The following is a 25,485-nucleotide window of genomic DNA, read 5'->3' as shown; positions in this document are numbered from 1 at the left end:
TTGTTTTTTGTTTCTTTTTTTTCATCTTCTTTCTACAAAGCATAGCAAATGATAAATGTCCCATCCACCCCCCCTCCCCTTAAAAAAAAATAAATTCTTTTCTTTCTCTCTCTTTTGGTTCCTTTCTAGCAAATTGTCACATTCGTCCCCACTCCGATCTCAAAAAGTATATATTCTAAAAAGAATAAATAAAGCAAACAAACAAAACAATTCAGAGAGCGACCAAATCATCAGATAGAGAAAAAAAATCTATCTCTATTTTTAAAATAAAAACAATTTTAAGAAAATCATGCTCAGAAATGGAAGAAGGCAAACAAAAAAGGAGAAAAATATAGACTCGCTCAAAAAAATAAAAATAAAAATAAAAAAAGGGAGCAATCGGATTCGAACCTGTGCAGCTAAAAGGAACAAAATGAAAGGTAGCCTAACCCACTGAGCTGTCTATCCACGCCGATATCGGTGTATCTTAAAATTATATGAGCTACATAATTTTCCACCACCTTTGCTTCCTTGTTTTGATAATTATTTTCAACTCTGATTCGAATAATATGTTGCTGGATCTAGTTTTGTGGAAGTGTGATAATAAATTGCATTGTTTTGTATGAAGAAGACAGGAAAAAAACCCAGGTGTGGTCGGTTTTGGGGCGAACAACACCTAGGCCTAGGGATACATCCACAAAATAAACAAAAAAACAATTTTCGTTATTATGGGAGACACATGTAACAAGTTGGCAGAAAGATTTTATGCAACATGCCAAACTAGGCGTGAAAAATACCAAATATTCTGAAGAAAATGTCAGTGGTTATTTGTGTACCAAAACAGTTAATATCAAGTGATATTTAACATAAGATGAAAGTAAATATAGTGATCAAATGTCAAATCCAGCTTTTTTAAAAAATGTTTTTAAAGCAAATGGATCAATGAAATTTCTTTTATCACTTTGAATTTGAACTGAAAACGTCAAACTGACAATTCCCCTTTTTTTTCAACCAGCAAGAAAGTTGTTAATCATCAAATCTGTTCATAGTCCACCAACCATTAAAATTTTCACTACCTATCTACCTGTTAACTTTATTGATCATCTCTTGTTTCTATAATTTGTTCATTCTGACCACAATTTTGGGGATATTGATGATGGCCGGGAATTTGTTTATTTCGCGGACGAATTCTTAGGCCAAGGTGTTGTTCGCCCCAAATCCCAAAACCGACAAGACCTGGTTTTTTTTCTGTCTTCTTCATACAAGACAATACAATTTATTATCACACGTCCACAAAACTAGATCCAGCAACATATTCGAATCAGAGACGAAAATAACTATCAAAACAAGGAAGCAAAGATGGTGGAAAATTTGTCTAGCTCATATATGAATTTTAAGATACATCGGTACCAGTGTGAATAGACAGCTCAGTGGGTTAGACCACCTTTTCTCCTTTTACTTTAGCTGCACAGATTCGAATCCGATCGCTCCCCTTTTATTTGTTTTTGGGTGAGTCTATTCTTTTCTCCTTTTTTGTTTGGCCTTGTTCCATTTCAGAGCATGAATTTCTTAAAATAGTTATATCATTTTATTTTTTTTCAAATTGTTTTTTTCCCCTCTATCTGACCATTTGGTCGCTCTCTGAATATTTCTGTTTGTTTTTTAATTATTTATTCTTTTCAGAATATACTTTTTGAGATTGTGAATATATTTGCTAGAGGAACTCAAGAGAGAGAGAGGAGGAGAGAGAGAAGAGAGAGAGAGAGAGAGAGAGAGAGAGAGAGAGTGAGAGAGAGAGAGAGAGTGAGAGACAGAGAGAGTGAGAGAGAGAGAAAGTGAGATAAAGAAAAAAAAGAGGGGGGGGGGGATGGGCATTTATCATTTGCAACGCACTGTAACAAGAAGACGGAATAAAAATTTTTTGTAAATAATTTTTAAAAGTGGCGGAACCAGGATTCCAACCCACAACATCGATTCTGGCAAGCCTTAAGTCAGACGACTTAACCATTCGGCCATGACATCCACACGAAAGTAGACGCATATATTGTGTAAAATGTGTAACGACTGATCTAATGTTGGTTAATTTTATGTTTTTATTGATATTTTATTAACTTTACTTATTTCTATGTGCATTTCGAAACATTCCATATTCTGGAATGTGGATAATCTTTAAAGCGGAGTTTTTAAAAAAAGTGTCTGGGAATAAGAAATTACCGTATTCCCAGAGACCTGTCTGGGAATAACCAATTTTCGTTATTATTGGCAGAGCCTGTTTTGGAATCCATTTGAAAAAAAAAAAAAATTGTGGCTGTGGGCTGCGGGATTATTCGGTCGACCTCTTTTCGGAATGTAACAAATTAGATGTGACTGGAAGTCTGTTGTATGAATGTTGAAGACTCTTACCTCTAAATTCCATGCTGAAGATTCCAGATAAAACCTGGCTCTGTCAGTGTCAGTCTGAGTAACACTAATAAACTGTTGAATGAGACTGTCTTTGTCAGCCATTTTCCTGAATTTGCCTCAGAGTGGTGTCCCCTAGTGTTGGGTTAGGTATAGAGCAGTAAAATTAGGTGCCCCAAACGTAAACAAAGGCGAGAAGCACATGGCAAACCACATGTTCCTGTCTTGACAGCTCACGTTCCAATGTAAATCATAGACAAAAATAACCTTTAAAATTTGGCTGTTAGGTGGCAAAAGAAACACATATTCCTAATACTCGATCATGCATCAAATAATGTCTAGATATGGATATTTTATGGAACAAAAGGTAAAATTTATCAAAAGTTACAGTCTATCTATTTTTAGACCAAAACAAATTATTGCGCTGGTGTGAACAAGACGAGAATTATTCGGAGCCTGGTTTTCAGAATAATTTAGCCTTATATTATTATTTCTGCAACTGTTAGATTTTATGTACATATTTTCAATACTGAAAGTGTATTGCCTACAACTCAAACTACAACATTGGGAGACCTATATTGTGCGTAAATTATTCCGGTCCCTAACGAAAATCACTAGCAACTTGTTATTGTTTACGTTTGGGGCAGCTAGTTTTACTGCGCTATTTGATCGCTTTTACTCGAGCGCCGAGCGCCAAGCCACGATTCAGCGTCCGATCTCAATGCCGGGAGAGCGAGTTAGTAAAACGATCGAGTTAGTAAAACGATCGGGCGTCTTGTGAGCTTGAGACGATCTTGACACGTGAGACGAGCTTGAGACGATCAGGATCCGAGCGAGCGGAGGGGTAACGAGTGTTTCGAATCATTTCAAACGATCACAGTTTGCCATCCGATACCAATCGCCAACGTTTGCACACGGTAGTCTGTGGTTCTTCCACAGCCCTCACTCCTTGTCAGATGTTAGTGTGTCTGGGTGGCAGGGAACTTCGTATAGGTGTGTCACGCGTGTGAAACAAGACTTCATTAAACCTACTAAAGTTTGACTATCACACACACACACACACACACACACACACACACACACACACACACACACACACACACACGCTAAGGCTATTTCTATGACTCAGACGCATCCATCTATCAATGAACACTCCTACAGTAGTGCGGCTATGTGGTCTAGTCATGACGTAACTATAGTACTCTAGTCGGCCATGGGTCTAGTGCATTATAATGGTCTAGCGGAAAGTCCTGGGTTCGAGCCTCGCGCTCGGTGCATAGTTGAGTCTTTGGACAAGGCTCTTTACTCACATTCTCTCACCGTATTGAGGTGTAAAATGAGTACCTGGCCGTTAACAGCGTTATCTTTGTCTGAAAAATTGTAATATCGCCTAACAGGCGGCATGTCCCGTCCTACATATTAAATGTTGCTGTTGACCAGGGACCCCTTGTAAAGCGCTTTGATCACATTTAGTGGATATTGTAAAGCTCAATTTTTTAAAGTAAAACATTAGCTTTGAATATGGAATGTTTCAATTTTAGATGCCTGTGTATTCTTTGAGACTGAAGGGGAAAGTTAAAGGGATGGAGAAAGAGAGAGAGAGAGAGAGAGAGAGAGAGAGAGAGAGAGAGAGAGAGAGAGAGAGAGAGAGAGAGAGAGAGAGAGACAGAGAGAGAGAGAGAGAGAGTGAGAGAGAGAGAGAGAGAGAGAGAGAGAGAGAGAGAGGGGGGGGGGGGCTATGAAGAGATAGATACGTATATTTACATAGATTGCTAGATAGGTAGGTAGATCAGTGGATTTGGTTGGTAGGTAGATGAATGAAATGATGAAAAGGTGGAAGATGAAGAGAAAGAAAGATAGATAGACGGATAGATAGATAGATAGATAGATAGATAGATAGATAGATAGATAGATAGATAGATAGATAGATAGATAGATAGATAGATAGATAGATAGATAGATAGATAGATAGATAGATAGATAGATAGATAGATAGATAGATAGATAGATAGATAGATAGATAGATGGATAAATAGACAGGAAGGCGGATGAATAAGACAAAGGAGGACGATGGAGAGGCGGTTGCGAATCTTGCAGATGCTCTTTGCACTTTTTCAATCATGTCTATGTAATTTTTGTGTGTGAAGAGTCCCACCCGTCGCTGGCATAATATTCTAATATTGGCATGATAGGCGCTGTGTACTCCTGGGCTTTAATTCTTCGTGGGCATTGGTTTGAGAAACCCCAGCATCTTACTTGCCTTTGCTGTAATATGTTCTATATGGGTTTGCCACTTAAGTTTCTTATTGTGATGGACTCCGAGGCATTTTATGAAGTCAACATGTTGTAAGGGATGATCATGCAGTGTGTAATTGTGGCATAGCATTTTGGTGGCATGTATCTGACCACGTCTGGAAGCAATCAAGTTCTTTATGGAGTTCATGTGCATCTGAGCTACTATCTATTGTCATGAAAAGAAGGCTATCGTCTGCGAACACCTTGTTTGGGGAGATAATTCGTTTCCGAGGTCATTTATAAATATCATTAGCAGAAATGCCCATGTACTGTTCCTTGTGGTACTCCTGATAGGATATATTGTATTTTTCGCTTGAGTTTCCGTCAATGACAACTTATTGCGTTCGATTGCAAAGCCAGTCCTTGAACCGAAGTAGAAGATTTTGCGGTTGTTGTTCCATATTCTCAGACTGATTTATTTCATGACCCCCCCCCCCCCCCCCCCCCCCCCCATATTCCGAATTCCGCTTTGCTCGGGTTTTAATAGTCCTTTAGAAGACAATATACACATATTGTGTACCCGGTCCTCTGGTTCATAATGACATCTTGCCTAAATGAGTCTCGTCGTCAAGTTAGAATGTCCCTCTTTCCCTTATGTTGACGTGCACTTATTTGCAGGTCAGATAGCCCGGTTTATTATGGGATCATTGTTACAATGGAAATCTTAAATAATGAAGCAAAATATTGTCCATTGCGACAGTGATGCCCATGATTGCGTTCGGATGTCAGACCTGCATTTATGTACACACGTCGCTTCGTGACCATTAAATTTTGACCAAGAGACTGTAAATGCAATCTTGCCACTGTAATAATAATAATAATAATAATAATAATAATAATAATAATAATAATAATAATAATAATAATAATAATAATAATAATAATAATAATAATAATAATAATAATAGGTATCCTTCCGTCTCAAGAAAAGATGGTTTGCTGCCTGTATGACTTCGGTCTCATCAGTCTTGTTGAGAGCATCGACGGGTGTGACTCAGTCGTCTGATCCTTGCATGTCAGTCTCTACCGCAGTTCCTGCACGTAGTTTGTTTAGAGTTTGGTTCTCCTTGCTCTCTTCTCCTCAAACTTATTTTTCTCTCCTCTCCTCACCTTTCTTCACTCCCTCCCTCATCGCATATCTTCAGCCACTGCGGTCGTCAGCAAGCGATTCCCATGTGCTTGAGTTGATGCCTATCAGTTTCATGGATCGTTTGCAGACATCATAGAAACGCAGAGCTGAGTGGCCGGTCTTTCGACGTCCAGAAGCTAATTCACCGTACATGGTGTCTTTGGGTATGCGCCCATCGTTCATCCTGTATAGTGACCAAGCCATCGCACACGTCGCTGGCAGAGCATGAGATGCATACCGAGGGAGTTCGCTCCTTCCAGCACTGCAGTGTTGGTGAATCTATCATGCCCCATGATGCCGAGAATTCGTCGTGGACAACGAATGTGGAAGTTTTCCAGGCGGGTCTCCTGTCTGGCATATATTTTTCAGGATTCACTACCGTACATTAGGCTTCTGAGTATGCACGCCTGGTAGACTGAGTTTGGTGTTCAAAGTGAGTTGCTTGTTGGTCCACACTCTCTTGCTCAATTTTGCCATGACAGTGGCAGCTTTAGCGATGCGATTGTCTAATTCTGCATCAAGTGAGCGGTTGCTAGTGATGGTTGTGCCCAGGTATAATAAATAACAAATAAATTCCCTTTTTTCATCCGAGAGGGGAATTTTTTCTCAAGGGTCTAATCCAAGTTAAGACTGGAATAACCCAGGCGTCAGTTGCAGTGTAGCGCCGCAAATTGAGTTAGGGCGAGTTGACTTGCTCAAGGCCACACAGCGCAGAGGCGAGTGATTGAACTCGGTACTTTTCGGGTACGAAGCAAAGACCTTACAGCTGAGCTACGCTACCCCCGTATGTGAAGTGATCATTGAGTTCTAGCTCCTAGTTGTCAATGCAAATTGTTGGTGTAGAGGGGACGTCCTGACACATGACATTTGTTTTCTTGATGCTGATCGTCAGCCCGAATTCCCTGCATGTGTGGGAATACCTATCAGGCGCTGAAGGTCTTCCTCGATGTGCGAGTATAGAGCTGCATCATCTGCAAATAGCATTTCCCTTGGTCTTTGCTCTCAGTCGTGCCAGATTGAACAACTTCCAATCACTTCTGGTATGCATTTGGACTCTTTCTGAGGACTGTTCGAATGCAAACTTCAGAAATAGGGAGAAAAATATACCGAACAAGGTCGGTGCAAGGACACAGCCTTGATTCGCGCCGCTGTTCTCTGCATTTCTCTTGGAGCTGACGTACTGAGAAAACATGTCCACTGTCGACCTCTCGGCTCTGAAGCCACACTGTGACTCTGGGTAGATACGCTCGGCAAGTACTTGCAGCCGAGCGAGGACAACGCGCGCGAAGACTTTACCTAGAGACATTCTCCTGTAGCTATTACAGTCACTGCGGTCTCCCTTGTTTTTGTAGAGGGTAATAATCTTGACGTAGCGCAAATCATGAGGTATCTTGCCTTCTCTCCAGCAAAACACAGGAGTTTATGTAATGGTTCCAAAAGGGCTGGCTTTCCACATTTGATGATCTCGGGTGGAATACTGTCTTCACCGGGTGCTCTGCCACAGACCAGAATACCGATTGCTTTACTGAGCTTCTCCATCATTGGTTCAGAATCTAGCTCGTTCAGTACAGGTAGTTCTTCAATTGCTTCTAACGCTTTTTTGGGTGACGGAGTTTTCTCTGGCGTAAAGTTCCAGGTAGTGCTCTACCCTATTCCTATCTGATTGTCCCTGTCTGTGATGACTTCCACTGTGATGTCTTTGATTTAAGAGGCACAGTGATGCCACTATCCGACACTTGCTGGATTTTGTCTGACAACTGAAGCCAGTAGTCGCTGGCGCAACGTCACGCTGTTTGCTGTGCTTTGCTGCGTGGAGCTCGCAATGCCTGCAGATTCCTCTGACTTAGGTCACGCTTATAGCTGACAAGTGCGCTGCGCTTGGCATCAATGGTTGGCTCCATCTCTGTGTAATACTGGTTTCAAACCAATTATTGTTCTTGTGCTCCCTTTTGCCATACGTCAGAACTGTAGTGCTGTAAATGGCGTTTCTAAGAAAGTTTCAGCTGTCCTCTGCGTTTCGTTCTGCTTTTCTATGAGCTGTGTTGAGGGTCTCCTCAAGTTGTTCGTTGAACTCTATGCACTTCTCTGAATAAGCTGTTTTGCTGGTGTTTATCATGGGCTGGCCCTTTCTCTTTGAGTGATGAAATTTATTTGGTTTCAGTTTCACCCTTTTGGCAATCAAGGAGTGATCGGTGTCGCAATCAGCACTTTGATAGGACCTGGTGTTGCAAACACTGTTTAGGGAATCACGCTTAGTGATGATCATGTCCAGCTGATGCCAGTGTTTTGACCTTGGATGTCTCCAGGACATATTGTGGCATGCCTTGTTCTGAAAGTAAGCGTTCGTCACGCATACTTTGCGATAGCAGCAGAGTTCAAGAAGCCCCTGATCGTTCTCATTCATCTTTATTATGCCGTGGGTGCCATGATTATCTGTCCGCACCAACTCGCGCATTGAAGTCGCCAAGAAGGAAGACGTGCTCCGGTTCTGTTGACAACGGCGTCTATTTCTCTATCTTTGTCTATCTCTGTCCATCTGTTTATTACTTCTTTCTTACTGGTTAATGTGATTCCGTTTTCATCTTCTATGACGCTCGATTTAGTATGATTTGTTTTGGTGAGCATCTTCAATGCACCAAAAGAATTGAAATATCATATCCATGGTTTCATTTTACTGTGTTTGTATCCAAGGATTTCTTCCGCTGTCGAGCTCAGTATCTCAGTGATGTTTCCAGATAATGTCTCAATGTCATTGTCACATATACCAATTATTAACTCCAAAGTCAAGTGCAGCCATTCATTTCCATATAAATATAATTCTATGCTATATTTTATTGAGATCCTAAGGCTTATATTTTAAAGATCTAATTTTTAATTCTAAACTACTTTTTAAATTATTGTACTCTACCATTGTGTGCCCCAATTACTTAATTCTACATATAAAAAGCTGTGGCTACGTGTGTGCGAGTGTGTGTGTGTGTGTGTGTGTGTGTGTGTGTTTGTGTATGTGTATTTGTATTATTTTGTATGAGGTATTAAAAACTTTAGCTTGTACGTATTGTGTTTTCTTTATGTCGACAGAGGCAATGCTTTGACGACCAGGTTCACATTTTACACATGAGAATTGAGAGAAAATGCAAATTACGAGCCTATTTCAAGGACAACTTCGCGCCGCTTACAGCGGGACTCGAACCCGTGATCTGTATAGTGAGAGTCGTACCATAAGACAACATAATAAATATTTGATCACTCATTTATTGTAAAAGTGACATTTATGATCAAATTCAAAGCCATGCGCACTTACATTTTAATCAGGTACTTTAACACAATGTCCTATCACTTGCTAACAACTGCCTGGTTGACTTGACAAAATAACTTGAATTTATAGATAAACGTCAAAGAAGGGATATTTCAATTTTTGATGTAATCATGGCCAATATATCGGATACCACCTGTTAACTGTTTTTAGCGCACCCAATGATAATCATATGGACGCAAACTGTAACACTGCTGATGTCTTGTGTGATTTGGACTGAGTATATTATATAAATTGGCAAAGAGAAGTGGACAGTAAGCATTTTCCCTCGGTCTAGTGCACAAAGAAAGCCATCTTCATACAACCAAGAAGAGATACAAGGAAAATGTTCAGTTATTTCATCCACTGTGTCGGTATTTTGATAATTGCAACCAGATACTGTTTTGCATATGTAGAGACCAGTTCCGGAAGTAAGATTAATATTTGTGACCGACGTGTGCTTATTTGCATATTTGATAATCCAAATTGTTTTGGGCTCATTGTTGTAATGGAAATATTCTCAAACCAATGTAAATATTGTCAATTTACAAAAATGTTAAATAATGCCCATTAATAACATTCGGTTATCAGACCTGCTAATCTGTCATCTGCATTTTTTGCCAAATTGGGACCTAAAATTTGCCAAAATTTGCCATACCCCCCCCCCCCCCCCAAAATTTGCCAAGAAATTTGCCAAAAAGACCGAAATTTGTCAAAAAATTTGCCGACGAGACCTAAGCGTGTCAGTAAAAATGAACACGCGATACAGAAAAATATATATATAAAAGACAATTTATTACATTTAAGGAGGCTACATTTATTAATTTACAATATGTAAAGCAATTAATGCGCCCAAACTTTTTTCCCTTGGTTCGGGCCCAAGCAAAGCTGCAACATTTCTCAAGTTTCGCACTTTTTTTTCGTTATTTTGTTTTCGCTTCTTTTTTTTTTCCCCAACACTTGCCACGCGATTTGCCAATTTTCCCAAAATTTGCCACGATTTTGGGAAACTTGCCAAAATTTGCGGATTGCCCTGATATTTGCGGCCGCAAAAAATGCAGATGACAGGCTAATATGTGCACCGAGTTTGTGACTGTACGCTCAATGTGGTATGAATTCATTTTAATGCAAACGCTTGAAAAATGATTTAAGTAAAATTGAATAGAACTGAGAAATTCGAGTGTTTGCTATTAAAAATAATTAAATAAACAAACCCACCAATTGTAGAATATTTAGCAAGAGCTCAAATCCTTTAGTGCAAATTCTATTTTCAGTATCTCGATACATATATAATATCATTATGAGATGGTGGGTAACAATTTTGCTGAGTGGCATTAATTTGACGATCTGTGTTCCTCCTGACTTTTCCCTTCCACAATTAAACAGTTCACTGCAATGCGCTAGAAAAAAACATATATTTAAATATTTGGCCAGAGAACTCGTCCATCAAATATCGATCGTTTAAATAGATTGTCGGTGTCGTGACGAAAGATGACTTTAAAGTTAAATCGATCAAATATTTTTCTTTTAAAAAAAAAGTAAAAACAAAACAAAACAAAAAAATAACCAAAAAAAAAAAACAACAAACAAACAAACCAAACAAACAAACAAAAGAAACAAAAAAAAAAAAAAAAAACAACAAAAAAAAACAACAAAAAAACAAAACAAAACAAAAAAAAAAAAAAAAAAGAAAAGAAAACAAACCAAACAAACTGTTTAAGCCTTAAGCAATATTATTATTTAATTATTTTAATTATCCTAGTAAAATAAAATAAAATTGGCACAAGTCTTAAATTCTGCATATAAATCACGTTTTCATAATCCTATAAGACGTCCTGCCATGACACTGTTTGCTTTAATTCATAATTCAATCGATATAAAAAAAAAAAGTTAAAAAAAAAACAAACAAAAAATGATTTCTGAATAAAGTGTTTTGGTATGTACGTATCCTATTGCCATCCAATACCACACCGGACGTGTTAATAACCACTATGACCGACTGTACTGAGTATCCGGTCTAGGATCAAGGCTCACTTCACTTACCTTATAGAACAGTAAAGTTTGCTGCCCCAAACGTAAACAATAACAAGTTGCTAGTGATTTCCGTTAGGGACCGGAATAATTTACGCACAATATAGGTCTCCCAATTTTGTAGTTTGAGTTGTAGGCAATACACTTTCAGTATTGAAAATATGTTTACATAAAATCTAACAGTTGCAGAAATAATAATATAAGACTAAATTATTATGAAAATCAGGCTCCGAATAATTCTCGTTTTGTTCATACCAGCGCAATAATTTGCTCTGGTCTAAAAATAGATAGACGTAACTTTTGATAAATTTTACCTTTTGTTCCATAAAATATCCATATCTAGACATTATTTGATGCATGATCGAGTATTTATGAATATGTGTTTCTTTTGCCACCTAACAGCCAAATTTTAAAGGTTATTTTCTTTCTATTATTTACATTGGAACGTGAGCTGTCAAGACAGGAACATGTGGTTTGCCATGTGCTTCTCGCCTTTGTTTACGTTTGGGGCAGCAAACTTTACTGTTCTATGGGCTCATTTTCACGTAATTGATTACCGGTTCTCAGTGTTCGATCCATTACGAGAGGACTTGTTTTCAATAACTTAATGTGATTATAAAGCCATTAAAAATCTTTTCTTTTTCACATATTTCAGATGTTTCAAAATATTTGATAATTATTATTAAATATTAAACTCGTCTAGATTCAGGTCAAACCGGCCGCTACCAGACTCGATGTGTAATTTCCTTTTGTTTCGTTTTGTTTCCCCGGTGCATATTTCTACTTACCAAGCAGACGTCTCGTGGGACGTTTTTCTCGCCGTTTTAGTGTGTGCAATCCAGGAGAAGGCAAAGAAACTTGTTTACATCGAGGTATTTCTCACAAAACGTAAGTATCCCGTTCTTTGTTATGGGTTGCAAAGTGTGGAAGGAAGTTGCTATTTAAGCTATCTCCCTATTTCCATACTTGGGGGCCAAAAAGACCCCAGGGGGGGGGGGGGGTTATTCATAAAATAGTCAATTTTTGACACAGAGACCTGAAATTTGGTGACTTTTCCTAAAATGATGAGGTCCATGACCATGCCAAATTTCATGCTTCTCACGTGCATAATTTACTCACACTGAGCATGCTCATATGGAATTTGAGATTTTCTGACTTGGGGTCCAAATGGACCCCATGACTTTTAAAGAGAAAAATACTAGACAGTACGATTTCCTGATTTGGGGTCCATTTGGCCCCCATGACTTTATATAGAAAAATACTAAAGATTTCAACAAAGGAATGCTATTTCTTTCATTTTGTTCCACAATTTTCTATAATAATAATAATAATAATAATAATATTAATAATAATAATAATAATAATAATAATAATAATAATAATAATAATAATAATGATAATGATGATAATAATAATAACAATAATAATAGTAATAATAATAACAATGATAATAGTAATAATAATAACAATAATGATAATTATGATAATAATAATAATAATAATAATAATAATAATATTAATAATAATAATAATAATAATAATAATAATAATAATAGTAATAATAATAATAATAATAATAATAATAATAATAATAATAATAATAATAATAATAATAATAATAATAATAATAATAATAATCATCATCATCATCATCATAATAATAGATAATTTTTATTATTGTTATTATATTTATAGATTTTATTTTTATTATTATTATTATTAGTATTATTATTAGTATTGTTGTTGATGTTGTTATGATTATTATGATTATGATGATGATGATGATGATGATGATGATGATGATGATGATGATGATGATGATGATGATGATGATATTATTATTATTATTATTATTATTATTATTATTATTATTATTATTATTATTATTATTATTATTATTATTATTATTTATGATTATTATCATCATCATCATCATCATCATCATCAACTCCTTTCGTGAATGATTGTTGTTTTTATGAAGTAATTGCTATTCAGACATGGACAACACTTTTACAAGTGAGTGGAGTCAAGAAAAACATGTGCCAACCATACTTAGGATCATCCAATAAAATTTGATAAAGGTAACAATTGACTATATTATTGCTGATTCTCATTGATGCAATAATACCTTTCAAATGTAGAAAAACATTAGAAACAAACAAATAAAAAAAACAATAACAAAACATAATTCAAAACGTATTAAAATTAATCCGAGGCTCAGCTATAGTAAATTTTATGAATTAAAAGGCAAGAAAAAAGTTCCACTATCACTGAAATATTGTTTTAGAAATATGATTTTTTTTCTGATCAAAGCATGTGAACATATTCATTTACAAGAGAAGTACATATTATTCTGCTACAATGTGAACATGTAAATTCTCAACATCTGCTGCAAGTCTATCTGAATTTTACATCATTTTTTTCTTGGGCATTTTATGGATCTTCCCCTTGTCGCATTCTTCCTCTTCCTGTTGTGCTGTTGATCTTATTCTCCCATCTTGCACTTGTACATTTTGTTTTTGTCCCTTCTTCGTACATATCACCCAAGAATACTTTTCATTTTCTTAGTGAAAAAAAATAGAATACTCCGGAGGCAGGCTTTTTCAATTTTCTTTGAATGCATGACATGGTTCTTTTGGATTTTATGAACTTTGATAGAATTGTTCCAATATCTGGAATTTTGACTTATTCCAAGCAGTCCATTCCTCCATAAACATTGTATTTTGGAAGTTGCCGACTTCTATTGTTTCTTCAGCTTCATCTACCTCAGATTCAGAAACGATGGCATCTATTTCTGGATCTAGCTGCAGCAGGATCAGTGGCATTTCTTCATCAGTGATGCTTTCATTTGAAGAGCTAGTATCATTCCCATTCCAATGAAATGGTGAAATACCGCGAGTGTCTTAAGGATTAGAAGAAAAAAATTATATTGGGAAGGAACACACAACTGGAAATGACGTTGAAAGAGAGAGAGAGAGAGAGAGAGAGAGAGAGAGAGAGAGAGAGAGAGAGAGGAGAGAGAGAGAGAGAGAGAGAGAGAGAGAGAGAGAGAGAGGGGAAGAGTATTTAGGGGATGTGAGTATATTATTATTATTTTGAAAACTTTATTTTACCGGAATGCCCAATCGACAATTATTGTCATGTAGAAATAAAAGAAAACATCAAATATGAAAGTATCTGAGAGTAATGTGATTACAAAACAATGTAATTTTCTCGTTGTCTTCATGGATTTGCACATAGTAAAATACTAGAAAGTCCTATTTATTTCTCATTTGAGGGCCATCATGCTGAAAGTCACATCCGAGTCGGATAAAAGAGGTATAACGGTTCGACTTTTAATCTTTAAAAAAACCGGCTTTTACTCTGAAGTCTTTGCAGCCAATAAATCCAAAAATTGATGAGTTGTTAATATTATTAATTTATACCTTCATCATTATCATCATGTGGGAAAATCATCCATTACCTGGATCTCGATTTGCAACAGCTCATCTTTATCTTGCATTATTAATTGCTGATTGTCATTCAATTCACTGGTTAAAGATAAACTAATCTTACACCAACTTAATACTTATTTTACTATTTCATACAATAGAAACATACTTGATAATGCTGTTACTGTTTGGAGAAATGGCATTCTAACAATCAGAATTGAAACTCAGATTCTCATTTGGAGATCAGCATAATATTTTTCATAAAAGGTATCATGGGAGTGAGGAGAAATAACTTTAAACACACAACAAAAAAACAAACAAAAAAACCCACAAAAAACAAACAAAAAAAACAACACCACTTTATCCCTTTGTAACTAACCAACAATGCAAACACAATATTAGATTTCATATGATGCCTATTATTAACTCCGAGCTAACAACCATTACACAGATAAATGTAATAGGTACCATTCAGTTTTAAATAAATAGTAGGTGACATACCTTCCTTATGCACTGGGGTTGCCCCAGCAGACTGCAACTCAATGTATATCTGAGCATTCAAACTACCATGGATGTTACACTTTCTCCATTCGTCATGGTTTAGGTCCAATTCAACATAATTTAGACCACACAACGGATGGCTGAAAATTAAATAAAACTCCCAGCAACATACAAATCATTTAGTTAGCAAATTCAAAAATTAAAAAGCAATAATATCAATACACTATGACTGAAACATAATGTAGACATTTAAGCTAATTTAGTTCACCTAGAGATTGAATAACGGTACAAGAAAATAAATCACTTGTCATAAGAAGTTACAAACAAATACATGTGGTTAGGTAGCGTACACACAAGAATAAAAGATAATCGAGAAGCGAAAGTAAGGCAAGTATTGGAAGAAACATTAAATTGAATATTAGCGCTTTCATTTATCCATTATTGTTTCATCATTTCATACTTGGCGATTCTAGCTGGTACTACAATCATAAAATTAACAATACTATCAATTCATTTTTCGTTACATAGAATAAGTGTCAGAATAATCGTCATACATCACACATCTAATAAAAAAAAAAGTAATGAGTTAGCACTTACTTGGATTTTTCTTGATTAGAGTTGATGAAAAAGTAGGTAACTGAAACTGGCGCTCATCATATTGGACAGCAAACAGGAAACAAAATTACCAAGTCAATTATTGTAGATGCCATCTACTAGTAAGTTGTGGATCATATTGACACGACTATGTCACTAAATAAATAGCAACAAAATGATGCAAACTTATATTGCCTATATAAATTTAATGAGATAATATGATTTTAACTGAATTTTCCATAGTAAGTAAAATCATGGGGGGATAAATGGCCCTCAAATGAGAAATAAATAGGACTTTCTAGTATTGTACTATGTGCTAGTCATGGGGGCCAAATGGACCCCAAATCAGAAAATAGGACTTTCTAGTTTTTTTCTCTTTGCAAGTCATGGGGTCCAAATGGACCCCAAATCAGGAAATAGGACTTTCTATTTTAGTATGAAAATAGGGTTATGGAGTTCCGGCTCAACCACTGCACTGCATGTTATTTTAGGATCGTTTGATTGTGGTTAGATTGTCTGGCAGTGTTCGGGTTTCATTTTAGCCCCATTAGGGGGGGGGGGGGGGTGGCCGGTTTGACCAAAGAGTATTTAAACCATTCTGGTGAAACCGGCCGGGTTGAATAAGTTGTTTATTATTATTCTAGACGTCTATAATATTATTTGTTGCAATGATTCCTTGTATTTCTGTTGACCGGTCTATGTTTATCATGATTATTATTATTATAAAATCATATTATGTTCACCATTGTGAAGAAAACTTTACATTATTAGACTAGCCAGTCTATGAAAATGAAGTTCAAATATCTAAATAAAGTTCATTTTTTTACATTGTTACAGGCACCAAGATACCAAGATCAAAGTATTCTCAAGCGAGTGTGGATGCTGCACTTGATGCCATCCGCACCAAAAACTTGTCAGTCCACCAGGCCGCTGCGACCTACTCTGTCAACACTGATGGACAAGATGGCCGGAAAATACCCCGCCCATAGGGTATCTCATACAGAGGAGGAGAAAAAGCTAGTGAAGTGGATGGTGGCCTGTGCCAGGACAGGTGAAGGGAAGGACAGGGAGCAGCTGTGCCTGGAGGTGCAGAGAATACTAAATACTGAAGGCAGAGAGACCCCCTTCAAAGACAACAAGCCAGGATACTACTGGTACAAGGCATTTATGGAGCGACACAAGGGGGAGGTGCGGGAGAGGAAAGCCATGTCCCTTGGGGAACAACGCGCTCATGTATCAGAAGGAAAGATACTTGGGTATCATGCGGACATCACTTTTGCAAAATGGCATTGACATTACCAAGCGCCCCCCCCCCCCCCCCCCCCCCCCACCAACAACGTCTTCAATTGCGACGAGAGAGAGAGAGAGAGAGAGAGAGAGAGAGAGAGAGAGAGAGAGAGAGAGAGAGAGAGAGAGATAGATAGATAGATAGATAGATAGAGAGAGAGAGAGAGAGAGAGAGAGAGAGAGAGAGAGAGAGAGAGAGAGAGAGAGAGAGAGAGAGAGAAGATACTGGGGATGAGTGAGGAGGAGATCAGTGTTTTCACGTTCGTGTGTAAATTGTGCAAGTGACATGTTATTCTATTGCCTTATGATTATGTACCCTTGTTTTGAATAAAATAATTTTGACTTTCTCTGTTGAAAATGAACATAAACGGGTTTATTTATCTATCTATACGTCTAGATCTAGTCTAGCTACTTATGAAAATATATGGCAGTCGTCTTGGGGGAAGGAAACATTCTGCCAATTTATGGAAATTAAAGAGTCCTTCAAAGTCCTTGGAATGCTGGAATCGAACCCTAAATTGACCAATGATCCGGCAGATATTTTACCAACTAAGCCTATGGATCTGCTTTAACTGTTTATGAACTGAAAACTATTTTTTTAAAAACAAAAGGAAACAGTAATTTTCAACATCCGTGAAGGGTGGCCGGTTTGCCCAAGATAGGTGGCCGGTTGGACCTTAAAGTTCCATAAGTGGCCAGTAGTACCAAAATATCACCAATAACATTTTGCGTGGGGAATATGGATAAGACTGCCTAGGGTGCAAAATTGGCTGGTTCACCTGAAACCGGCCACTTGAGCTTTACATTTTACGACATCACTATACAGCATTGGTCATATTTCTGGCCAGCAGTCTTCCATTCTCTGAGACGACCACAGATAAGGCTTGTGTGGCCCGTAAGCCTGAATCTACTACTTTTTTTTCCCTTTAAATATCCGAGTATTAAAAATAATAACAGTGACGCTGCGGTATGTTTATTAGATAGCAAAGTCACAAACTTAGTACCATGCGTACTATTACCCAATAAGCTTAGTTTTAGTTGACAGAAGGTTACAATCTATTTTTACACTATGGACTCGTGCTTGTAGTTATCTTGTAATTCAGAAAAGTGAGTGGAGCAGGCACATATGTTGGTAACAACAAGAGATGAAGTGAGTAGGAAAGTGCCAGAAGACAATAGAGAATAACATTTTTTTCGCGGCGGTGATGGGGGTTTGAACCCGCGACCTTACTGGTACGACAACTCCGCCTGGCCGATGAGAGTGAGAGAGCGTGACTCTACCCTATGAGCTATCCACGATCGTACCAGTAAGGTCGCGGGTTCAAACCCCCATCACCGCCGCGAAATTTTTAAAATTCTCTATTGTCTTCTGGCACTTTCCTACTCACTTTATCTCTTGTAGCATGATAGGCCTAAACGACTGATATAATATCATTATATAAAAACATGAAGTGCCATCATTTACCTTTTGAAAACATTTGTTAGATTACTATTTCAAAATCCTTGTCAGTTTTGCAAAACATAGCATATATTTGTCATAACAATAGTAAACAATGAAGAGAAATAAAAAAGTTTAGATGACCAGGAAAAATGCAAGTCAAAACTTATAAGGGAGCGTTCACATATTACGTCATCAAAAATTTGCCCTTTTTAGACCCCCCCCCCCTCCCCCAAGTCATCACTTGTCATCATTGACCTGACCCCCCCCCCCCTCCCCCCAACAGATGATGACGTCATCTAATTTAATAAAAACTAAAAGATAACTTTAATTTCACAATATTTATTATTCATTTTTCAAACCATAAACATTGATTATCAACGTTTGATTAAACACATTCAGACATTTTATTAATTTCAGAAACTGTTGATAATTTATGTTTTACAATACAATGGGGACATAAAATTTAAATTTGCAAAGATAAAATCTAACAAACATTATTTAAATTAGGCTACTTGGTGCAGGTGCTATTAAAAAAATGTCTGAAAGTGTAATTTAAAATAGTATAGGAGGCAAATTATTTTATAGCATATTAGTCTTTTAGTGGAATGAATTTCTGTTTCAATTTCCAAACATAAAATTAATTGATTCAAAAATGTTTCTGCCTTGGACCTCTGTCAATGTACTATAAATAGTATCATCAATTTCATCTTCATCGTCATCACTTTCTCCCATTTGCTGTTCTTCTTGTATGCTTCATTTTCGTGAATGGTCTTTCATTGCTGTGATCGAGGAGTGATACAATGAACATTTAGGGCAAGTTCGCCTTTTGAGAAGTGATACCCCTTTCCCATCTTGTTTCTTGAGAGATGGGCAATACTCATCATAGCAATTTATCTTCAGCTGTTTTGAAAGGAACAAACTTTGAAATAGGCTTAATTTGCCTATGTTTTGATGACATCATCTTGGGTCTGACCCCCCCCCCCCTCCACCATGTAACACATGTCAACATTTGGTAGACCCCCCCTCCCCCCCTAGCTGATGACGTAATATGTGAACGCTCCCTAAGAGGAAACCTTTTAATCTTAAATTATGGAGAATTTTTTTCAACTTTAATGAAGACAAAATTAAATGGTATCGCCTTTTCAATGAATAGATTACTGCTCATAATAACATTGGAAATGGGGAAGAGGAGGAGGAACATAAACTTTTCATTATTCTATGTTTTGTTTTAAAAAAGTGAGGGACATAAATTAAATATCTTGTTATATATATAAAAAAGCGAAGATATCTGGACCTCCAACCTTTATTCATGCTTTAAACAAAATGTCCACCAATTAAAAAAAAAAAAACAAAAAAAAACTTAACCCCCCCCCCCCCCCCCTTAAAAAAAAACAAAAAACAAACAAACCCACCTCCCCTCCACACACCAAAAACACCAAAAACACAAACAAAAAACAAGACAAAACAAATCAAACCAAATAAAAATCTGTGTCTAATCAATCTGTGATCAAAGACCGAAATTTTATGTATTATTTAGAGCTGAACTAGTTTTTAATTTGAGTTATGTCATTTGCCAGGTTAAAATTTCTTTTTCTCTATCCAGCATGAGTTTAACAAGAAGATTTCAAATGTAAACCAATCTTGCAGGAATTATGCAGGGGGCTCAAGTATTTTCAACCAGATCCTATCCTATTCATAATGCATGTTAGTTAAATGTCGATTTAAACAGGTGGATAAAGATCAATGAAACATTGTTATGTCTACTTAAGTGGGGGGGGGGGGGGGGGGTCTTATTCCTCAGTAGGAAGAACACTCGCTTCACAAGCAAAGGGACCGTGATCGATCCCGGGTAAAGTCGACTTTTTTTTCCTGACCAGTCTATCAACCCAACAGTGATTGGGTAGCTGGGTATTTAGGACCTGGCAAACAGTACTTTGCGTAAACTAGCATCCTATCTAAAGGATTTAAAGCAATTGCTAATGTCTGTTTCATACTATAGAAACAGTGATAAACTCCGGCTACATGGATTACCCTTTTCTGCCCAATCATTACCACTTTTTAAAAACTTGAGAGATAGATTAGACAGCCAAGAAAGAGCACAATGGTGACAATGTGGTTCGATTAAGTATTATTTAATCAAAGAGACTCTGACAATTACTCATTATTCAAGGCTTTGCATTATGGTTAAGAAGAACTAATTACACACCAATTGGTTTTTCTCATCAAGTTTCATATTTATTGTAAACAACCCGTTTTCAACTTTCACGGCTGATTCACTCAGTCTACTCCCGGTTGAAGTTATGACAAGTTTAAATGAATTTTAAAATAGAAAACATAGTTATTATTACACAACAAAGTGACAATATCACACTTGTACAATGTCCCATTATATAAAAACGGATTTGATAACATCCAAACACATAATGATTAAAAACAGTTTGAATATTTAAACCAGTGAAATAAGCCGTAACAAACACTACAGTAGTCATTTTTCACAACAAGAGATGAAGTGAGTAGAAAAGTGCCAGAAGACAATAGAGAATAAAAATTTCCGCGGCGGTGGTGGGGTTTGAACCTGCGACCTTATTGGTACAACTCCGCCTGGCCGGTGAGAGCGTGACTCTACCGTATGAGCTATCCATGAACACAAAAAATATTCGTATCAAACTCAGGTCATTTCTAGAGCTCTCTCTCACCGACTTCTGGAGACCGCGGGTTCGCCACACAACCATCGCGAAATTACCTGGCCAGCATTTAAGCTTAATAGTCAATATTCTCAACACAAACATTTAACAGAAACGATTGAGACATTGGGTATGCTCCGGTATATGGGGTGAATTTTTAATTCAGAAAAGTGAGTGGAGCAGGCACTTATGTTGGTAACAACAAGAGATGAAGTGAGTAGAAAAGTGCCAGAAGACAATAGAGAATAAAAATTTCCGCGGCGGTGGTGGGGTTTGAACCTGCGACCTTATTGGTACGACAACTCCGCCTGGCCGTTGAGAGCGTGACTCTACCGTAGGAGCTATCCACGAACACAAAAATATTCGTTTCAAACTCAGGTCATTCCTAGAGCTCTCTCTCGCGATGGTTGTGTGGTGAACTCGCGGTCTCCAGAAGTCGGTGAGAGAGAGAGAGAGAGAGAGAGCTCTAGGAATGACCTGAGTTTGAAACGAGTATTTTTGTGTTCGTGGATAGCTCATACGGTAGAGTCACGCTCTCAGCGGTCAGGCGGAGTTGTCGTACCAATAAGGTCGCAGGTTCAAACCCCACCACCGCCGCGAAAATTTTTTTTATTCTCTATTGTCTTCTGGCACTTTTCTACTCAAAGAGTAGGACTCGCCTCTTTGAACCTGCAGTTCGGACTTGCTTGTTCCTTTGACAGGTACCTGTTATAGATAGTTCGAAGATGACGTCACTCAGGTCTTTGTTATTGTTTTTTGCCATCCGCGTTTATGAGTAATGCTCACTGAACTGTATTAACCTGACTATACATGTTCATGGATACACACAGTTTTGTGTGTTGGTGCGTTATACTTCCGGATGGCAATGTTATGAGCTTCTTAGCAAAGCGCATACTATCCATATGACACAATGCTGTTATTAGTAGGGATATATTAAAAGTGAGAAGAACGTGGGAATTCCTTTCAACATTTCGGACCCTTTGATTTCTAACAATGACATTACCATGTGAATACGAAGTTTGGTCATTATTCATATTATGTACAATGAGTAGCACAGTCTCTCTCTCTCTCACTCTCTCTCTCTCTCTCTCTCTCTCTCTCTCTCTCTCTCTCTCTCTCTCTCTCTCTCTCTCTCTCTCTCTCTCTCTCTCTCTCTCTCTCTCTCTCTCAAGTGTGGCTAACGACAAGTGAGTGACAATGATTGGGAATTCACAAGATAATGTTTTTTGTTTGTTTTTTTTTTTTGAATAATGCATTTGAACAAATTAACCCCAACCGCCGTCCTTTTGAATAAATATCTGGCGATAGGCGATGATCGATGCCGTAAAAGGATAAGAGCAAATAATTGTGCTTTCTTGCTGATTTTTACAGCATGAAATGTAAATGTTGTTCGATACTGTCAATGCGACTACTACTACTACTACTACTACTACTACTACTACTACTACTACTACTACTACTACTACTACTACTACTACTACTACTACTACTATGCGGTCTAGTTGTATGACACTCGCTTTCCGATCGGAAGGTCCTGTGTTCGAGCCTCGCTCGGCGTATAGTTGAGTCCTTGGAGAAGGCTCTTAATCACAATCTCTCACCGTACTCAGGTGTAAAATGAGTACCTGACGGTTAACAGCGTTGTCTCTGCCCGAAAAAAATTTGTAATATCGCCCAAAGGCGTCATGTCCCATCCTAAATGTTAAATGTTGTTGTTGGCCAGGAACTCGTTGTAAAGCGCTTTGAGCACGTTTAGTGGATATTGCGCTATATAAATTATAAAAGCTCAATTTATTTACTACTACAACAACAACAACAACAACAACAACAACAACTACTACTACTACTACTACTACTACTACTACTACTTCTATTACTACTAATACTACTACTACTACTACTACTACTACTACTACTACTACTACTACTACTACTACTACTACTACTACTACTACTACTACTTCTACAACTACCACTACTACTAATTCTGTAACAAAACAAAAAAACTTAATTTAATATTTAAATAGCAATATCTACTAAACGTACTCAAATCGCTGTACAAACGGGCCCCTAACCAAGAGCAAATAATGTATGATTCGGGCATAGGCTCTCCGTTTATAAAGGAAACAATAAACAATGTAAAGTAAACATAAATCTGCAGACCTTTTCTATCTGCCCCCAACCCATCTTCTTTTCCAGCATTTTAATCCCACCCCCTCTGACAAATACCGTCTCTCTACGCACTCTTCAATCAACTCATTAAAATTGTCCATTTCTATGCCCCGCCCAATTTGCTGATAATAAATATGACAAAGCGTATTGTCCAGCAGTGGAGAATCGACATAATAACAGTAGGTAAAATAAGCTCCTCCTACTCTGATTATTGATGAATTCTGTGGAAATGATCAACATTTCTTTGTGATGTTACACAATTACCAACCGACATTTCACATATTAATGAGAAGACACAAAGAATGAAACTCACCCAAGGAATTTACCCAATGGAAACCGTACGGTGCTCTTATTGGCTAACCAACCAGCGGCCTCGATGAGAAAAATATCCGCCATTTTGATGTTGGCTGGGAATCGCGTTACTATAGTAAACAAGCGCTGATCGGCCGTTCATGAAAACAAGTTGCTGCTCGCTCGTTTAACTCAAAATTATTCAAAACGATCTCTCTAAAATGACACAAATGTGACTTCTTAAGGTTTTCTTCACGGTCAAAACCACACAACATTCTATTAATGATTACGTCCGAGGCAAAAAGGAATATTGACAGGTCGACCGAGAGTTGAACTCGTGAGACGACAAACATCAATGCGAAGTGTAGCGAGAGTCAAGCTATTGTTTGTCTTGTATAGAGAAAAGGATAAATAGTATAGCCTCGTGTGTGAGTGGTTGCGTGTCATAGTCTTGTTTTTAAATTGTTTCTGTTGTTTATGTGTGTAGTGATGACTCTCTCACACTCAATTTCAATGCCGAAAGAGGAATTCCCGCACACAAGAAAGGGGAATTGGGGTGGTATTTGGCATACATATTGTATAGTATCTCGTTCTAAATAGATAACTGATTAGAATTATATTATGATATATAAACACAATGCAAAATACAATTCCGAAGTTTCCTTATTTCAAATGAAGTAAAGCTCCAAAACCTAATGGTAGTGATTGTAGTACTGAGTGTTAGTGAGGTGATGTGGTGTTGGTGGTGGTTGTAGTTGTAGTAGTAATAGTGATGATGATGTGGTGGTGGTGATGATTGTAGTTGTAGTAGTAGTGGTAGTGATGATGATGTGTAGGTGGTTGTAGTAGTAGTGGTAATGGTAATGATATGGTGGTGGTGGTGGTGGTGGTGGTGGTTGTAGTAGTAGTGGTCGTGATGATGATGTGGTGGTGGTGTTTGTAGTAGTAGTGGTAATGATGCGGCTATGTGGTCTAGTAGTATGACACTCGCTTCCGGATCGGAAGGTCCTGGGTTCGAGCCTCGCGCTCGGCGCATAGTTGAGTCCTTGGAAAAGGCTCTTTACTCACATTCTCTCACCGTACTCAGGTGTAAAATGAGTACCTGGCCGTTAACAGAGTTGTCTTTGTCCGAAAAATTGTAATATCGCCTAACAGGCGTCATGTCCCGTCCTACATGTTAAATGTTGACCAGGGACCCCTTGTAAAGCGCTTTGAGCACATTTAGTAGATATTGCACTATATAAAGCTCAATTTTTAAAAAAAATATTTCAATGATGATGATATGGTGGTGGTGGTTGCAGTAGTAGTAGTGGTAGTGATGATAATGTGGTGGTGGTTGTAGTTGTAGTAGTAGTAGTGATAGTGATGATGATGTGGTGGTGGTTGTAGTAGTAGTGGTAGTGATCATGATGTGGTTGTGGTGGTTGTAGTAGTAGTTGTAATGGTGATGATATGGTGGTAGTGGTGGTTGCAGTAGTAGTGGTAGTGATGACGATGTGGTTGTGGTGGTTGTAGTAGTAGTGGTAATGGTAATGATATGGTGGTAGTGGTGGTTGTAGTAGTAGTGGTAATGGTAATGATATGGTGGTGGTTGTAGTAGTAGTGGTCGTGATGACGAAGTGGTTGTGGTGGTTGTAGTAGTAGTGGTAGTGATGCTATTGTGGTGGTGGTTGTAGTAGTTGAGGTAGTGATGTGGTGGTGGTTGTAGTAGTAGTGGTGGTGGTGGTTGTGGTAGTAGTGGTAATGATGATGATATGGTGGTGGTGGTTGCAGTAGTAGTGGTAGTGATGACGATGTGGTTGTGGTGATTGTAGTAGTGGTAGTGATGATGATGTGCTGGTGGTGGTGTAGTAGTAGTGATAGTGATAATGATGTGGGGCTGGTGGTTGTAGTAGTAGTGTTAGTGATGATATTGTGGTGGTGGTTGTAGTAGTAGATGATGTGGTGGTTGGAAA

General features: G+C 37.6%; 3 protein-coding genes across 3 annotated transcripts in view; 2 read left to right on the top strand and 1 right to left on the bottom strand.

The window, feature by feature from the left end:
- The window catches only part of LOC144978588 (NSFL1 cofactor p47-like), a 42,076-nt gene extending 39,549 nt beyond the window's left edge, over positions 1 to 2,527 (bottom strand). The window contains exon 1 of the mRNA XM_078924862.1: positions 2,383 to 2,527. Within this exon, the coding sequence (XP_078780988.1) occupies positions 2,383 to 2,484 (102 nt within the window). The 5' untranslated portion in view covers positions 2,485 to 2,527. The remainder of the gene's footprint in view (positions 1 to 2,382) is intronic.
- A 6,828-nt stretch (positions 2,528 to 9,355) lies between these two features.
- Positions 9,356 to 25,485, top strand: part of LOC144977844 (uncharacterized) — a 59,467-nt gene continuing 43,337 nt past the window's right edge. The window contains exon 1 of the mRNA XM_078923250.1: positions 9,356 to 9,529. Coding sequence (XP_078779376.1) covers positions 9,445 to 9,529 — 85 coding nt within the window. The 5' untranslated portion in view covers positions 9,356 to 9,444. The remainder of the gene's footprint in view (positions 9,530 to 25,485) is intronic.
- On the top strand, positions 11,596 to 16,950 carry LOC144977843 (uncharacterized). Its single transcript, XM_078923249.1, has 2 exons — positions 11,596 to 12,017; positions 16,493 to 16,950. Exons 1-2 carry the CDS (start codon positions 11,864 to 11,866, stop codon positions 16,642 to 16,644), a joined length of 306 nt encoding a protein of 101 aa, XP_078779375.1. The 5' UTR covers positions 11,596 to 11,863; the 3' UTR covers positions 16,645 to 16,950.

The sequence above is a fragment of the Berghia stephanieae genome, chromosome 8, assembly GCF_034508935.2.
Source record: "Berghia stephanieae isolate SIO BIC M18660-M18661 chromosome 8, UCSD_Bste_1.3, whole genome shotgun sequence".
Lineage (NCBI taxonomy): Eukaryota > Metazoa > Mollusca > Gastropoda > Nudibranchia > Aeolidiidae > Berghia > Berghia stephanieae.
The sequence above is the reverse complement of the archived record's forward strand: the minus strand, read 5'-3'. Positions and strand labels throughout refer to the sequence as shown.